Here is an 18,080-nt window from a genome sequence, read left to right as displayed (position 1 = left end):
TAAGCCGGCCCTGGCCAGTACTGGCCAACCCAGGCCTAAGCCCTAAGAGAAAAGATCAGTCAGTCCTTAATCACGCACCACAAGATCTGTCCAAGCAAGGATTCTAGTGACACCAGGCCAGCTCCATCTCAGCTGCCTTCACCAGCTCAAAACCTCCCTCTGAAATGTCCCCGAGAGAGTCTTGAGAGAGACCCTTCAAGGCAGCCTTTCCCAGCTGACTGTTTTCAGAGAGAGCTTTTCGTCTCCTTTTAAAGGGCATTTTCTCCTATGTCACCTCCCCTAAGTTTTTTCATCTAACAATCACAGCAGACGTTTTTAAAAGGACAGACAATTCTTAGTTTACACCTAAGAAGACTAATCTTTTGAGTAATTCACACCTGAGTAGACTAGAATCTCTGAGTAAGTTTTCACCTCTTTACTCCTTGTAAGTTCACAAGTTACCTGACCTTTATAGGTACTTAGCACCCCTTTGTATTAGTTCTAAAAATGGGCATGGCTTAAGAACTTTTTTGTCTTACTATAACTATGGGTTTAATTACTTTTCATTGTTCAGCAAAGAGTTTACAACTTTATCTTCCCCTAGGGCATGCTTAAGTATGGTGAAGTAGAGTTCTCACATTCCTGATCAAGTACCTTCACTACCCAAAAGGGGAATGGTCTTAACCCAGCCTTATGAAGTAGGGTCTGGGAAATTTTTAATGTTCACACCCCTCCCCCCCAACTCAGAGCACTGAGCCCCCAAAGGCAGTGGGAACCTCTGGGCGAGCAAAGGTGCTGGTTTGGAGGGTCTACCTTGTGAGCAGTGGGGTGGCGGGCTAGGAGCATTCAGCGCGGGCAGCAAGGAGGAAGCCAGGGAGAGACTGGGGATCCTGAAGCCCCATGACTGGGTCCTTCTATCTGGCTCCAGTCTCACCTGAGGTTTTTGCCTAGGGGTACATCCAGACAAACCCAGTTGAACATAATCCCATCAGGACTCCTCAGAACCCAAGGAGGCCAGGACCCTTCCCTCTCCTAGAGTGTAGGACCTCCCAAAAGGACAGGAACCTCAGGGGCGGGAAAAGGCCCTGGGGTACCTTGCAGACAGTGCTGTCCCAGGCTCAGAGCATGGAAGTAAGGCAGCGGAGAACCAGCTGGAGAGAACTGAGAGAAGTAACACCTGAAACATCAGCAGGCAGGGGAGTGAAGACCCTGGCCTTCCCCAGGAAGACAGAGCAGCTGCAGAGAACGGACAATTTGCCTGCGGCTAAAGCCTCAATTAATCATAAGACCCATACACTGAGAGACAACCCTCCTCACTCAGATTTCTGACTAGAAAGGGGAGGAAAAACCATAGATATGGCAAACAGTACTGAGGGTCAGCCTCCCAACACCAAGAAAAGCAAGAAGAAGGGGGTGACTTTGGACACATTTTATGGATCATATTTAGATGATATTTAGAAAAGCAAGAGAGCTGGGTCTTCAACCAAGAATCAGCTATCCATCAAAACTGACTATATACTTCCAGGGGAAAGTATGGGCATTCAACAAAATACAAGATTTCCAAGTATATGTAAAGAAAAGACCAGAGCTCTGTGGAAAGTTTGACATCCAAACACAAAGAGCAAGAAAAACTTGAAAAGGTAAATATGAAGGAAAAGGAAAAGGAGAAAAATGTTATCTTTTTCTTTTATTCAAACTCTCTTCTATAAGGACTACATTTACATCAAATTATGTATATTTATATACATAAACATATACACATATGTATGTAATATGCAATGTAATATGTAACTCTCAAAAATTCTTTGCATCATTAGAGTAGAAAGAAGAATCCCACATAGGGAAAGTTTGGGGCATCAAGACGATATAGAGAAATAGAGGGAAGAAAGAAAAAGGGAGGGGGGGAATTGCTGATGGTACTAAGATATACTCCAAGAAATAGAAAAACAACTAAATAAAATAATCTTTCTCACAAAAAAATGATACACATGGGAAGGAGAGGGGAAGAATTCTCCTATAAGGAGAGGAAGAGAGTTTTTACTTAAACCTTACTCTCAGTGAAATCAACTCTGAGAGGGAAGAGCATCTAGATCCATTGGGATCTTGAATTCTAACTTATCTAACAGGGTAAGGGAGAAGGGAAAACCAATGGGGGAGGGGTAGGGGGAATGGAGTACAAAAAGGGAGGGAAGGAGAGGGGTGAGGGGAAGGGAACAAAAAGGGAGGGGATAGAAAAGGACATTATAAGGGAGGGGACTAGGGGGACTGATTTAAAGTAAATCACTGGCTTAAAAGGTTATAGCAAAGGAAGAAAGGTCAGAATTAGGGGAGGATATCAAAATGTCAGGGAATCCACAAGTGACAATCATAACTTTGAACATGAATGGGATGAACTCACCTATAAAACATAGATGAATATCAGAATGGATTAAAATCCAAAACCCTACCATATGTTGTCTTCAAGAAACACACATGAGGTGGGTAAATACTCAAAAGGTCAGAATTAGAGGATGGAGTAAGACCTTTGGGGTCTCAACTGATAGAAAGAAGGCAGGAGTTGCAATCATGATATCTGACAAAGCCAAAGCAAAAATAGACCTGATTAAAAGGGATGGGGAAGGTAAATATATTTTCTAAAAAGGGACTATAGACAATAAGGAAATATCACTAATCAACATGTATGCACCAAATGGTATACCTCCCAAATTTCTAATGGAGAAACTAGGAAAATGGAAGGAGGAAATAGACAGTAAAACCATATTAGTGGGAGATCTGACCAACCACTATCAAATTTAGATAAATCAAATCAAAAAATAAATAAGAATGAAGTAAAAGAAGTGAATGAAATCTTAGAAAATTTAGAGTTAATAGACATATTTAGAAAAATAGAGACAAAAAGGAATATACCTTCTTCTGAGCACCACATGGCACATTCACAAAAATTGACCATACACTAGGTCACAGAAACATGGTATACAAATGCAGAAAAGCAGAAATAATAAATGCAGCCTTTTCAGATCACAAGGCAATAAAAATAATGATCAGTAAGGGTACATGGAAAACCAAATCAAAAATTAATTGGAAACTAAATAATATGATACTCCAAAATAGGTTAGTTAGAGAACAAATCATAGAAACAATAATTTCATCAAGGAAAATGACAATGGTGAGACATCCTTTCAAACCTTATGGGATGCAGCCAAAGCAGTACTCAGAGGAAAATTCATATCCCTGAGTGCATATATTAACAAAATTGGGAGGGAAGAGATCATTGAATTGGAAAAGCAAATAAAAAAACTTGAAAGAGAACAAATTAAAAACCCCCAGAAGAAAACCAAATCAGAGATTCTAAAAACTAAGGGAGAAATTAATAAAATCAAAAGTGATAGAACTATTGAACTAATAAATAAGACTAGAAGCTGGTACTTTGAGAAAAAAATAGATAAAGTACTGGACAATCTAATTTTAAAAAGGAAAGAAGAAAAACAAAAGCATCAAAGATAAAAAGGGGGAACTCACCTCCAATGAAGAGGAAATAAAGGCAATCATTAAAAACTACTTTGCCCAATTATATGGCAATAAATATACAAATTTAGGCAATATGGATGAATATTTACAAAAATATAAATTACCCAGACTAACAGAAGAAGAAGAATTCTTAAATAATCCCATATTAGAAAAAGAAATTAAACAGGCCATCAAATAACTCCCTAAGAAAAAATCCCCAGGGCCTGATGGATTCACAAGTGAATTCTATCAAACATTCAAAGAACAGTTAATCCCAATACCATACAAACTATTTGACATAATAAGCAAAGAGGGAGTTCTACAAAATTTCTTTTATGACACAAAGATGGTATTGATTCCAAAACCAGGAAGGTCAAAAATGAGAAAGAAAATTATAGACCAATCTCCCTAATAAATATAGATTCCAAAATCCTAAATAGGATACTAGCAAAAAGACTCCAGCAAGTGATCAGGATTCACTATGATCAAATAGGATTCATACCAGGAATGCAGGGCTGGTTCAATATTAGGAAAACCATCCACATAATTTACCATATCAATATGCAAACCAACAAAAATCACATGATTATCTCAATAGATGCAGAAAAAGCCTTTGATAAAATACAACACCCATTCCTACTAAAAATACTAGAAAGTATAGGAATAGAAGGGTCTTTCCTAAAAATAATAAACAGTATATATATATAAAACCATTGGTAAACATCATCTGCAATGGGGATAAACTAGATGCATTCCCAATAAGTCAGGAGTGAAACAAGAATGCCCATTATTACCTCTATTATTTAACATTGTACTAGAAACACTAGCAGTAGCAATTAGAGAAGAAAAAAGAAATTGAAAGTATTAAAATAGGCAATGATGAGACCAAGTTATCACTCTTTGCAGATGACATGATGGTCTACTTAAAGAATCCTAGGGAATCAACCGAAAAGCTAATTGAAATAATCAACAACTTTAGCAAAGTTGCAGGATACAAAATAACCCACACGTCATCAGCATTTCTATATATCTCTAACACTTCTCAGCAGCAAGAATTAGAAAAAGAAATCCCATTCAAAATCACCTTAAACAAAATAAAATACTTGGGAATCTATCTGCCAAGACAAACACAGGAAGTATATGAACACAACTACAAAACACTCTCCACACAATTAAAACTAGACTTGAGCAATTAGAAAAACATTAACTGCTCATGGGTAGGATGAGCCAATATAATAAAAATGAATATCCTACCCAAACTGGTCTATTTAATGCCATACCCATGGAACTTCTAAAAAATTTCTTTACTGATTTAGAAAAAACCATAACACAGTTCATTTGGAAGGACAAAGGATCAAGGATATCAAGGGAAATGATGAAAAAAATACGAAGGAAGGGGGCCTTGCCGTCCCAGATCTGAAACTGTACTATAAAGCAGTGGTCATCAAAACAATTTGGTACTGGCTAAGAGACAGAAAGGAGGATCAATGGAATAGACTTGGGGTAAATGACCTTAGCAAGACAGTCTATGACAAACCCATGGACTCCAGCTTTTGGGACAAAAATTCACTATTTGACAAAAACTGCTGGGAAAGCTTAAAGACAGTGTGGGAGATACTAGGTCTGGATCAACACCTCACACCCTACACCAAGATAAACTCAGAATGGGTGAATGACCATAAAGAAGGAAACTACAAGTAAATTAGGTGAACACTGAATAGTATACATGTCAGACCTTTGGGAAGGAAAAACTTTAAAACCAAGCAAGACATAGAAAGAGTTACAAAATGTAAAATAAATAATTTTGATTACATCAAAATAAAAAGGTTTTGTACAAACAAAACCAATGTAACCAAAATTAGAAGGGAAGCAACAAACTGGGAAACAATCTTCATAACAAAAACCTCTGACAAAGGTCTAGTTACTCAAATTTATAAAAAGCTAAACCAGTTGTACAAAAAATCAAGCCATTCTCCAATTGATAAATGGGCAAGGGACATGAATAGGCAGTTTTCAGCCAAAGAAATCAATACCATTAATAAGCACATGAAAAGGTATTCTAAATTTCTTATAATCAGAGAGATGTAAATCAAAACAACTCTGAGGTATCACCTCACACATAGCAGACTGGCTGACATGACAGCAAAGGACAGTAATGAATGCTGGAGGGGATGTGGCAAAGTGGGGACATTAATTTTGCATTGCTGGTGGAGTTGTGAAATAATCCAACCATTCTGGAGGGCAATTTGGAACTATGCCCAAAGGGTGATAAAAGACTGTCTGTCCTTTAATCCAGCCATAGCACCACTGGGTTTGTACCCCAAAGAGACAATAAGTAAGAAGACTTGTACAACAGTATTCAGAGCTGTGCTCTTTGTGGTGGCAAAAAATTGGAAAATGAGGAGATACCCTTATATTGGGGAATGGCTGAACAAACTATGGTATATGTTGGTGATGGAATACTGTTGTGGTAAAAGGAACAATAAAGTGGAGGAATTCCATGGAGACTGGAAAAACCTCCAGGAAGTGATGCAGAGTGAAAGGAGCAGAGCCTGGAAAATATTGTACATAGAGACTGATACACTGTGGTACAATTGAAAATAATGGACTTCTCCATTAGTCTCAATGCAAAGTTCCTGAACAAACTGCAGGGACCAAGGAGAAAAATGCACTACCCCCAACCCTAGACAAATGTTGGGAGTAAAAATACAGAGGAAGGACAACAGCTTGACTACAGGGGTGGAGGGGATATGACTGAGGAGAGACTCTGAATGAACACACTACTATGGAAACCAATAGCATGGAAATGGGCTCCGGTTGAGGAAGCATGTGATACCCAGAGGAATTGCACATCGCCAATGGGAGGGGTGGGGTAAGGGGGGAGGAAAAAAAAGGTGATGTTTGTTTCTAATGAATAACATTGGGAAATGACCAAATAAAATAAATGCTTAAAAAAAATTCACAGCCAGTTTGGAGATATGTGCCATGTACAACTGAGAAAAAGATATTATCTTTTCTATGTCCATTCAGTTTATACAAGTGTTCAATTATATCTAACTTTTCCTAGGTTCCAGCCATCTCCTTAACTTCTTTATCATTTCTTTACCTAATTTTTCCTTTATCATTCTAATTTGATTTCAAAAGCTATTATTTTAGCCCATCTAGAAATTTTTATTGGATCTGTGGCCAATTCACAGTTCTTGGAGGCTTCACTTATAGCTATTTTGTTTTCATTCTTTTTTTTTAGTTTGTGTCTTCATTTTCCCTGTCACCATAATACTTTTTTGTATTTAGTTTCTTTTTGTTATTGTTTACTCATTTTTCCACCCTATATCTTAACTTGGAACTTTATGTTAATGTTGGGTTCTGATGTGTGTATGTGTGTGTGTGTGAAGTTTCAGACTTTCACATTGCTGTTTTCAGAGATTGATCTGGAGATTTGGAAGTTTTTGGTGTTTCTAAGCAGGAGAAATCTGTGAAGAAGTGTGGTCACTGCTCTCTTGGTCAGCATTTTGGTCCTTACCCAGAAAGGACTTTTGATACTTTGGGATTGCCATTGATATTGCTTCTTAAGGCCCATTGTCTCATTTTCTGGTAAACTAACCAACTGCAAGGGATAAACACCCAAGAGAAAAATATTTGCTTGTATTTGTTTATACATATATGTTATATATAATTATATTATTATGATATAGAAAATAATAGTATATTTATGTGTAATTTTAATGTGCTTACTATATATTGAATATATAATATAATATCTTATGTACATTATAATATGAATATATAATATAATACAAATCACAACATTATATATATGTTATATGGGGCATAATTAAAGGATAGACCTAAGCCATTCAAAAATAAAAGCTGTGAAATTTGAGGTCGGAGTGAAGAGGGTGAGTATGATATATCCAGTTGGATATATCTACATCAGTTTTTCTACCCATACTGAACTTTCATCAGAGTCTCATCTGCTTGTGGAGGTTGCACTACTCTGGAAAAGAGAAATACTGCAGAATACTGAAGGAACTGTGGATTCTCACTGAGCTTATCTAGCTACAAATCCCTCATTAACAGAAGAGACCCAGACTAACCATCTGTCTTAACAGTTATTGGATAGAGACTTTTTCCCCTTTGGGGAAGACAATAGCCTACCCATAAGATGATTTCCATCAAAAGCAATATCTCTGTGCCAAGAAATACATCATCTTGAATATACAAAGTCACTAAGATCGTCTGGGAATTAGTCCCTAGACTTGAGCTTCAAATCCCTGAAGAAACTATAGGAGGAAAATAGTTCAGGGACTTCCTGTTCTCTCTTTCCTAACCTATTATACTAAACCCCTCCTCTAATAAATAGATATTTCAACTTATTGAGAACTCAGACATCTTCTTCAATATACTAAGGGGATCCTAGATATAATCAGCTAAAAAAGAAAATAATACCAAAGGCTGAAGGGGATTTTTCTCTTATCCTTCAGCTCTGGTTAGCTTCAACTCCTTTTTCTTCAGGACAGCTCTGACTGGGAGGAAAGTGATGTTCCTCTTTATCTGTTTCCTCCCTCTCAGTTACCTGTCAAACTTTGGTTCCAGATCCCCTGCTAGTACACTACTAGCACTAATTCATCAAACAAATTATTATCAACATCAATTTATTAAGTACCTGCTATGTACCAGGCATTCTATATCCTTGGAATACAAAGACAAAAACCCAGCCTGTTACAATTATACTGAATGTGCATGGTCAAATCATGAGTTATAGAACAATGAAAAAGAGTCATCTTGTATTCTTCAGAATTTGCCACCTATGGCTTCTATGATCATGGAAAATTTGTTTTATATCTCAGGGTCTCATAATCCTCATCAATAAAATAAGGAGACTGGATTCAAAAAGTTTAAATCTTCCATCCAGCTCCTACAGATAACATCTTTCAGTCTTAGCATTTTTATCTGAGAAAAAGGAAAAACAACATTTATAGCACCTTTTTCTCTTGGTTTTATGTGAAACACAAAACAATTAATGTATATAAAGTTATTTGATAACTTTAAATGATACATAAATAATAGCTATTATTAAAAACTGCCTTTTGAAAATGAAGCAGAATAAGACATGACTATAGCAAGCAAGATACTGAAATATTGAGATGAGGGCAATGTATCCACCAAATGTTCTCTAGGCTTCCTCACAGAAGCTTATCCAGAAGAGAAATCTCCAGAGAAACTCCACAATGCAACCAAATCTCAGATACTGACAAGGGTGAGAACTATCCTCCCTAGGCAAATTGAGAAGCTTCAACTACTGCTACATTCCAACTACTGAATGGAAAAAAAAAATTTCTCCTCTTTCTAAATCACATAATCATGTGATTTCTTAGTTGAAAAGCATTTTTAAAGTCATTTTGCTGTGTGATATACAAGAACAAATGCCTTGTCTACAGCATACCAAGCAAGTGCTCATCCAGCCTTGGTTTAAAGACAAATTCCCAATGGCAGAACCCACACTTTCCTATGAAATCACAATTCCATTACTAGATGATGCTAATTCTAGGGAATTTTCCACTTCCATTAATCCAACATCTATTTCCCTGTAACTTCCATGGTTGGTCCTAGTTCTGTTCTATGATGCCATGTAAATCAAATCTAATTCCTCCTTTCATAGGACAACTTTTCAAATAATTGAACACAGTTAACACACTCTTCTATTTTATCTCTTGCACAAACAAAACATTTCTAGTTCTTCAATTCATCCTCAGATGGCATGGAATACGGTCCCTATTAACCTTAATGTCCTACTTTAAGTATGCTCTCAAAGGTGGCATCCAGACCTAAACCTAATATTAAATTATTGATCTCACCAGGTCATATGACAGTGAAGCTATCATCTCCCTCACTCAGGACATAATACCTCTTTTACAAACCAAGTATAAGGATTTACATATACCTCTACTAAATTTTCTTCTTTATAGATGCAATTTAGTGTTCTAACAAGTCACAGTAGTAGAAAATGCACTAGATCTATTAAAAAGAGAGCTAATTTAAATGAAGATTTAACTTGGAAGTTTTATGAACTCTCACAAATCTTGCATCACTGAAGTCTCAAAGTTCTTTATTGATTCAGTGTTGAAAAGCAAAATTTATCGTATCATTTGATGTTCAGTCAAGTACAGAAAATAATAATTAACCTAGCCAGTTTGTTTGGTCAAGCCTACAAAATGTGCAGTTTCTTTTGGTGGTCAGTTAAGTTAAAAATAAAAGCTAAACTTAGTGAATATTGAATAAATGATCTTCAAAACATTGAATCTTTATCAGAAATAATGATGACAAAGTCAGAGGAAAGTTAAAGTTTAATTAAAGGGGCAGCTGGGTAGCTCAGTGGATTAAGAACCAGGCCCAGTGATGGGAGATCCTGGGTTGAATATGACCACAGACACTTCCTAGCTGTGTGACCATAGGCAAGTCACTTAACCCCCATTACAGTCCTTACTGTTCCTGTCTTAAAAAACAAATACCAAGTATTGATTCTAAGATAGAAGGTAAGGGTTTTTTAAAAAATAAACATTATTTTTATTTGGTCAAATTCAAACATTATTCAATGGATACAAAAATCATTTTCTTTACCTCCCTCCCCTCCCACCCACCCCCACATAGCTGACACACAATTCTACTGGGTATTACATGTGTCCTTGATCCGAACCCATTTCCATGTTGTTGGTATTTGCACTAGGATGTTCATTCAGAGTCCACATCCCTAATCATAACCCCTTGGCCCCTGTAGTCAAGCAGTTGCCTTTCCTCAATGTTTCTACTCCCACAGTTTGTCCTCTGCTTGTGGATAGTGTTTTTTCTCCTAGATCCCTGCAAATTGTTCAGGGACATTGCATTTACACTAATGGAGAAATCCATTATGTTCGATTGTACCACAGTGTATCAGCCTCTGTGTACAATGTTCTCCTGGTTCTGCTCCTCTCACTCTGCATCACTTCCTGGGGGTTATTGCAGTCCCCATGGAATTCCTCCACTTTATTATTCCTTTGAGCACAATAGTATTCCATCACCAACATATACCACAATTTGTTCAGCCATTCTCCAATTGAAGGGCATCCCCTCATTTTCCAATTTTTTGCCACCACAAAGAGCGCAGCTATGTACAAGTTCTTGTACAAGTCTTTTTCCTTATTATCTCTTTGGGACACAAACCCAGCAGTGCTATGGCTGGATCAAATGCAGACAGTCTTTTATCGCCCTGTGGGCATAGTTCCAGATTGCCCTCCAGAATGGTTGGATCAATTCACAACCCAACCAGTAATGCATTAATGTCCGACTTTGTCACATCCTCTCCAGCATTCATTACTTTCCTTTGCAGTCATGTTGGCCAGTCTGCTAGGTGTGAGGTGATACCTAAGAGTTGTTTTGATTTGCATCTCTCTGATTATCAGAGATTTGAAACACTTTTTCATATGCTTATTAATGGTTTTGATTTCTTTGATTGAAAATTGCCTATTCATGACCCTTGTCCATTTATTATTGGGGAATGGCTTGATTTTTTGTACAATTGATTTAGCTCTTTGTAAATCTGAGTAATTAAACCTTTGTCAGAGTTTTTTGTTATGAAGATTGTTTCCCAATTTGTTGCTTCCCTTCTGATCTTAGTTACATTGGTTTTGTTTGTACAAAAACTTTTTAATTTGATGTAATCAAAATCATTGATTTTATATTTTGTGACTTTTTCTAAGTCTTGCATGGTTTTGAAGTCTTTCCCTTCCCAAAGGTCTGACATGTATAGTATTCTGTGTTCATATAATTTACTTATAGTTTCCTTCTTTATATTCAAGTCATTCACCCATTCTGAATTTATCATGGTGTAGGGTGTGAGGTGTTGATCCAAACCTAATCTCTCCCACACTGTCTTCTAATTTTCCCAGCAGTTTTTGTCAAAAAGTGGATTTTTGTCCCAAAATCTGGGGTTTTTTGGCTTGTCATGAACTGTCTTGCTGAGGTAATTTACTCCAAGTATATTCCACTAATCCTCCTTTCGGTCTCTTAGCCAGTACCAAATTGTTTTAATGTTTTAATGACAACTAGTTTATAACACAGTTTGAGATCTGGGACTCCAAAGTCACCTTCCATTGTAATTTTTTTCATTATTTCCCTGGATATCCTTGATCTTTTGTTCTTCCAAATGAACTTTGTTATGTTTTTTTCTAGTTCAGTAAAAAAGTTTTTTGGAAGTTCAATGGGTGTGGCACTAAATAGATAGATAAGTTTGGGTAGGATGGTCATTTTTATTATATTATCTCATCCTATCCATGAGCAGTTTATGTTTTTACAATTGCTCAAATCTAGTTTTAGTTATGTGGAATGTGTTTTGTAGTTTGTGTTCATATAGATCCTGTGTTTGTCTTAGAAGATAGATTCCTCAAGGACTATCATAGAATAGTCATGTTCTGTTAACTCTTTTGTTCAAAGATAGAATCAATAATTTTGCTGGCATTTAGAGATTTCATTAACTTCTATGATCAATAATCTTGTGTGTTTCTCATAAAATGGAATTTTAAAAATCTGCTATATAATTTTCTTTAAAAATCATTTTGATGTAATGAATTTTGAATTATTATTGTAGTTAAATCAAAATAATTAATAACATTTATTATTATTCTCTTTGTCTTTGATATATTCCCATTTTAATAATGTTAAGTTGATTCTTAATAGTTTATTCACAAAAAATAGACATGTAACAGTAAGCAAATGTTGAATTTAATTTGTCCATGTGGCATAAGACATTTGAATCATTTGAAAATTACAAAACAAAAACCATTCTAACTATTGAAAAATAAATCTGTGACTCCTCTCCTTAGAAATTCTGAAGAGAAATACCTGGAAATGTCCTACTAAGGCCAAAATAAGAGTGCAGAGCAGGAAAGCAGGGACCACATCTTGCCCCAAATCATGTCAACAAAGAATCAATGAAAATTTGCAGGGCCCCAGAACTAATTTTGAAAAGAGCAGGGCAAAAACGTCTGAAACTTAGATCAGTTATTACTCTGTGGAATGGGGGGTCTCGAAGGATGTACCCACTCTTCTCACTAATAATTTCTGTAGTCTGAGACTGAAGTAAAAGACAGAAAGTTTACTGTAGCTACTTAAAGGGGACATCCTCTGACTCTAGATAGAAAATGCTTAGCAGATGCTCTACAAGCAGAATATATTTGCAGATCCTTAGATAAAATTATGGAATATATAGATATAATGGTTAATTTTATAAAACTACGAATCATTTTCCAATTGATAAATTATCAAAGGACAATGTAAAATTTAAATTAATATCCAATAACTCCAAGGATTATATTTTATAAAATGTATTAGTAATCACTTGAGGTAGAATGAACAAAAGAACAAAAGTAAAAAAAGACTGAGTAAAAACAGGTGGGTAAAATTCTCCTGCCTGGCTTTCACTCAACTTCCAAAACCTTCCTGAGAGCAGAGCAAGAGAAGGAAGACCTACATCAAAATATATCCTCCCTATGTTAGCACTTAGCTAAACATTAAATGGGATCCTGAGAAAAAGAGTCTTGGGAAGCTAATTCTAGTTACACTATATTAACACAATTTCTGAATAAGAAAATCAATGCCACAAGTAATCATAGGAAAAAATGCTCTGTTTGTATACAAAGTGTTTTCTAAATATATTCCTGTATTCCAGAGTTTGTTTTGGCAAGATATATATCTAAGAATCCAATTTTAGGTGGTTATCTCTTACTGCTTCTTCTTGAAGGACTTTATTGATATTATATGGAAATGCTGGTGATTTATATGATCATGAGAAAAGGAAAAGAAATTATATTGTCTGAAATATTTGTATCAGCTCTTTGTGGTATCAATGAACTGGAAAATGTCAGAATGTCCATCAATTGGGGAATGGCTATATATTATTGTGGCATATATTTGTAATGAAATACTACTGTGCAGTAAGAAATAATTAGCAGTTTGAGTTTAGAAAAACATGGAAAGACTTGCATTAAATAAATAATTAAGAGCAAAACAAGCAGGACTAAGAGAATGATGTATATAGCAACAATAATGTTGTTTGAAGAATAGATATGAATGTCCACCATCAGAGAAATGTGTATTTGTCAAATGGGAGAATTCTCTATTAAGGATGAGAAAGAAGGGAGACAACTTAGAACATAAAAATGTGACAAATAATAATTTTAACATAATTTTGAAAGCAAAGAAAATAACCCCTTAAAAAGCAGGTTTGACCTAGTAGAAAAATAAATATGAAATTTCATTTTGGAAAATAATTCCTTAAAAATTAGAACTAGTCAAATGAAAGCTAATTAATCCATAAGAGGTTAAGAAAGAAATAAAAAGAATGAAAAAAGAATAAAATGTCAAATATTTCATCAGAAGATCAACTGTCATGGTAAATAGATCAAGGAGAGATTATATAAGAATTATGCATTACTACAAAGTCATGATCAGAAAATATGGCTTAAATATCTTTTTTTTAAGGGAAAATTTACAAGATGTAATAGAACCAGGAAGCAAGGTAAAAATTGAAAGAGCCTACCAATCACCTCCTAATAAAAGATCCCCAAAAGAAAACCCGGAATATCATAGCCAAGTTCCATAGCACCCAGGCCAAGAAAAAATAATGCAAGCAGCCAGAAATAATTCAAATATTGTGGAACCACAGTCAGGAATGGAGTGTTTAAAATAAAATATTCTAGGAACCAAAGGAGGTAGGATTACAATCAAGAATTACCTACCCATAAAAACTGAATATAATCCTACAGAAAGAAAAATGAAATAGAGGAAATCCAGGAATTCCTGATGAAGACTACATTCAAACATCAGACTTAGCAAAAATATTTTTTAAAGTAAATTTGAATGAGAAGTCATGAGGAATTTTTAAAATAATTCATTTAAAATTTTTATTTAGCTATTGTTACATTAATTATCCAATAACTCATTTACCTTCCATTTCCCTGTTTGAGAAAACATTCTAGTGACCTCAAATATTTCTCTGTTTTGACAGTATCTAACCTAAGAGCAACCTTGGGTAAAATGGAGACCAGACAAGTTCTTAAGGAGAGTACCTTTCACTATTTACAAGCTTTGGAACAAGTGCTTTTACTTTACAGTTTTTGTCACAGAAAGCCTTTTTTTGTTGTTGTTGACAAACTGTTTGCATAAATATCTGAGTGGTCAAAGAGTCAGGATCCTTTTTACCATTTGTACAGAGAAAAATAAAGGAGACAAACACTGAAATTTTGGGGTAAAAGCTTCAGTGGGACATGACCAAAAGAGTGTCCCTTGTGAAGAGCCCCTGAGACTGAACCTAATCCTTGACAGCCCAAAGCTTTTGTCAGGATTAATATTCAAATGTTTATGAAAGGAATAGAAAAAGAAAAAAGAAATAACTGAACTATTTAGTACACTTAACCAAGATATCTGTAGTTAACCCAGATTTCTGTATCAATATTCTGATCAGTTGACTAACAAAAATAATTAAGATAAAAAACCCAACACATTGACCATGCAACTAAATGATATTAATATAATTCTAAGGTATACTAGATATCAACAAAGGAGTTTACAGGCATGTCTTTAATGATTTGTAGCAGCAAAAGTCTTTAATGCAGAATATTAAAAATAAGAAATATGCCACCACACACTATTATAACATTCAGTGTGAATATAGGAGTCACAAGCTGTTTCAACAGCTTCTCAATGCATGGTGTTCTCTATTAATCAGTACAATCTAGTAATATCAAGTGGTACTAGTATGTTGGGATTTAGTTCTTTTGGAACATGATCAGTTAAATCAACATAGGTGACATGACACCACTAAGTATTTTACAATTGTTCTCAGATATGGAGATCTCCAAAAGGCCATCTGCAATCCATCCCTGAAGTTTAAAAAAAAAACCTCATTTCAATTTCTTTGTTTTGTTCATATGATAAATTAAGTTGCTTTTGAAGTCCAGGGATATTCTGTTCTTGGAATATAGTAGAGGAATTCAAGAGATGATTGTAGATAAGCAAAGTGAGATGGAAGATTTCTAGTGTTGATTTCCTTTCTTATTCCTTAATTCAGCTTGCAGAACGATAGGTACAGTAGGTGTAAGGAGTGGCTGATTGCTCAACTTCAGGGGAATCTGCAATAATTAAGAACATTTATTTAGAGTTTGACAAATTGTCAATGTCAAACGAGAGAAACAGAAGTGGTTATAAAGGCTTATGATATCAGAGTATATGAAAGAAGATTATAAAAATGGAGATAAACCAGCTAGAATGTCATAAATAGCAATGATAGATTGATATGATTGGAATAGAAAGTTGACATACAATTGATTTCAGAGACAGTCACAAAATGGATAATCTCTCTCTAAATATATATATATATATACAAATTATGTAGTCATGTTCTATTAATACTATTCTGCTCTAGGATAGAATCAAGAATTTTGGTGAAATTAAGAGATATTATTAACTCCCAGACATTTAACATTACATTTTTTTCCTTATAAATAAGAGAAATTAAGAGGATCTGCTATATTTTGGTCTTCAAAACTATATTGTTTGCAATCAATAGTATTTTGTCATTATTGCTGTTATTGTTATTACAGTTAAATCAAATTAATTCTGAAGCCAGTAACTTCATTGTTCAGATCTTGGCCCTCTGTATGTTTTATATTAATAATTATAGATTCAAAGGCAGCTGGGTGGCTCAGTGGATTGAGAGTCAGGCCTACAGCTGGGAGGTCTTAGGTTCAAATCTGGCCTCAGAAACTTCACAGCTGTGTGGCCCTGGGCAAGTCACTTAACCCCCACTGCCTATCCCCTTACCACTCTTTGGCCTAGAAACCAATACATAGTATTGATTCTAAGATGGAAGGGAAGGGTTTAAAAAAATTATAGATTGACTGAATACCTTGCTTACAATAAATAGGCATATAATAATAAGCAAATGCTGTTAAATTAAATTTATTCATGTGGCATAAGACATTTTATTAAGATGAAAAAAAATTTTTTAAGCATTAAAACAAAGGATGTGACTCCTCACCTGTGTCTCTTTACAAGGTCTGAAGGAGAATTCCTGCAGGAGTCGGCTAACAGCAACTTTCATACTCATAAGTGCAAATCTCATCCCAATGCAGTTTCGAGGTCCAGCACCAAAGGGCAGGTACACATAGGGGTTGATGCTCTCCTTGTTTTCCTTACTGAACCTTTTTTTTAATGAAAGGAGAAGCATAGTATAAAAAAAGATGTAAGACTTGTCAGAAGAACAATGAAACAAATATATGAATCAATCAACCAACCAATAAACATGAGTTTAGTGTTTTCTATGCTCCAGGCATTATACTAAGTGTAGTGATATTTTTAAAATGGGTGATAAACATTCCTCATCCTCAAGGACATGGATCTTACAATATAAGGGAAGAAGAAATACATAGAGAATATCTATAATGCAAGCTATGTATGAGATAAATAGGAAACAATTATTAGGAGAAAGGCACACACCTAAAAGGAATTGCAGAGGGGGCAGCTGGGTAGCTAACTGGATTGAGAACCAGCCCTAGAGATGGAAGGTCCTAGGTTCAAATTTGACCTCAGACACTTCCCAGCTGTGTGACCCTGGGCAAGTCACTTGATCCCCATTGCCTAGCCCTTACCACTCTTCTGCCTTGGAGCCAATACACAGTATTGACTCAAAGACTGAAGGTGAAGGTTTAAAAAAAAGAATTGCAGAAGACTTCCTTTACAGGGTAGGATTTCAGTTGGAACTAAAGGAAGCAAGAGAAGTGAGTAGTTTCCTCATTGTATGATGATCTGGAGAATGAAAGGGCAAACCACTCCCGTATCCTAGTTAAGAAAACTTCAAATGGGCTCACAAAGAGTCAGACACAAATAAACAAATTTTAAAATATTATCAATAATTTTATAATCAGAAGATATTGATAATGAAAATGACGTTGATAATGGAAGGAGAAGTTAGAAATAATTTTTTTAACTTTCCATTGTATTGTTAACCTTCTGGGGGTTTTAGCTACATAAAACAGAAGAGATAAAGGACATTAACAGAGAAGGAAGAATCAAGTAGTTTATTCAGAATAAAAGAAACATGGGCATATTTATAGGAAGTAAGAAATGATTCAGTAAATAGAGAATGATTGGAAATAAGTGAAAGAATGAGGATAGAAGGCACAATCTACTGGAAGAGATGGGAAGTAATGGGATCATTTGAACAAATGGGGGGGGGGGCTTTCCTTTGGTAAAAGGAAGGTTATTTGATTATTCTACATAAGCATAAAGGAGAGGCTAGTGGCAGAACTCATTTGAGAGGTGGGAGATGAGGACAAGGAGAGAAGAAAGAGCTCACTGTGAATGGCCTAACTTTTTCACTAAATATATAAGGGAAAGTACTCAATTGAGGGAATTGGGAGATGGGAAGCAATGGGAGGTTTGAGAAGGGATGAAAATGTTTCAAAGAATCTTTGTGGAGAGTAGGATAGTGTGTGCATTTAGTCAAATAACTAAGAGGTATCAGAAGTGAGTTTTGAATTCAGGTCCTCCTGACTGAGTGA

At 35.4% G+C, this 18,080-nt stretch overlaps 1 protein-coding gene across 1 annotated transcript in view; it reads right to left on the bottom strand.

Moving 5' to 3' along the window:
* Positions 1-14,395: 14,395 nt before the first annotated feature.
* Positions 14,396-18,080, bottom strand: part of LOC100010820 (cytochrome P450 3A24-like) — a 40,170-nt gene continuing 36,485 nt past the window's right edge. The window contains exons 12-13 of the mRNA XM_056806466.1: positions 16,559-16,721; positions 14,396-15,650 (exon numbers count right to left, since the gene is read on the bottom strand). Coding sequence (XP_056662444.1) covers positions 15,555-15,650; positions 16,559-16,721 — 259 coding nt within the window. The 3' untranslated portion in view covers positions 14,396-15,554. The remainder of the gene's footprint in view (positions 15,651-16,558; positions 16,722-18,080) is intronic.

The sequence above is a fragment of the Monodelphis domestica genome, chromosome 7 (genome assembly GCF_027887165.1).
Source record: "Monodelphis domestica isolate mMonDom1 chromosome 7, mMonDom1.pri, whole genome shotgun sequence".
NCBI classification, from domain to species: Eukaryota; Metazoa; Chordata; class Mammalia; order Didelphimorphia; family Didelphidae; genus Monodelphis; species Monodelphis domestica.
Note: the sequence above shows the minus strand (reverse complement) of the source record. Positions and strands in the feature narration are given on the sequence as shown.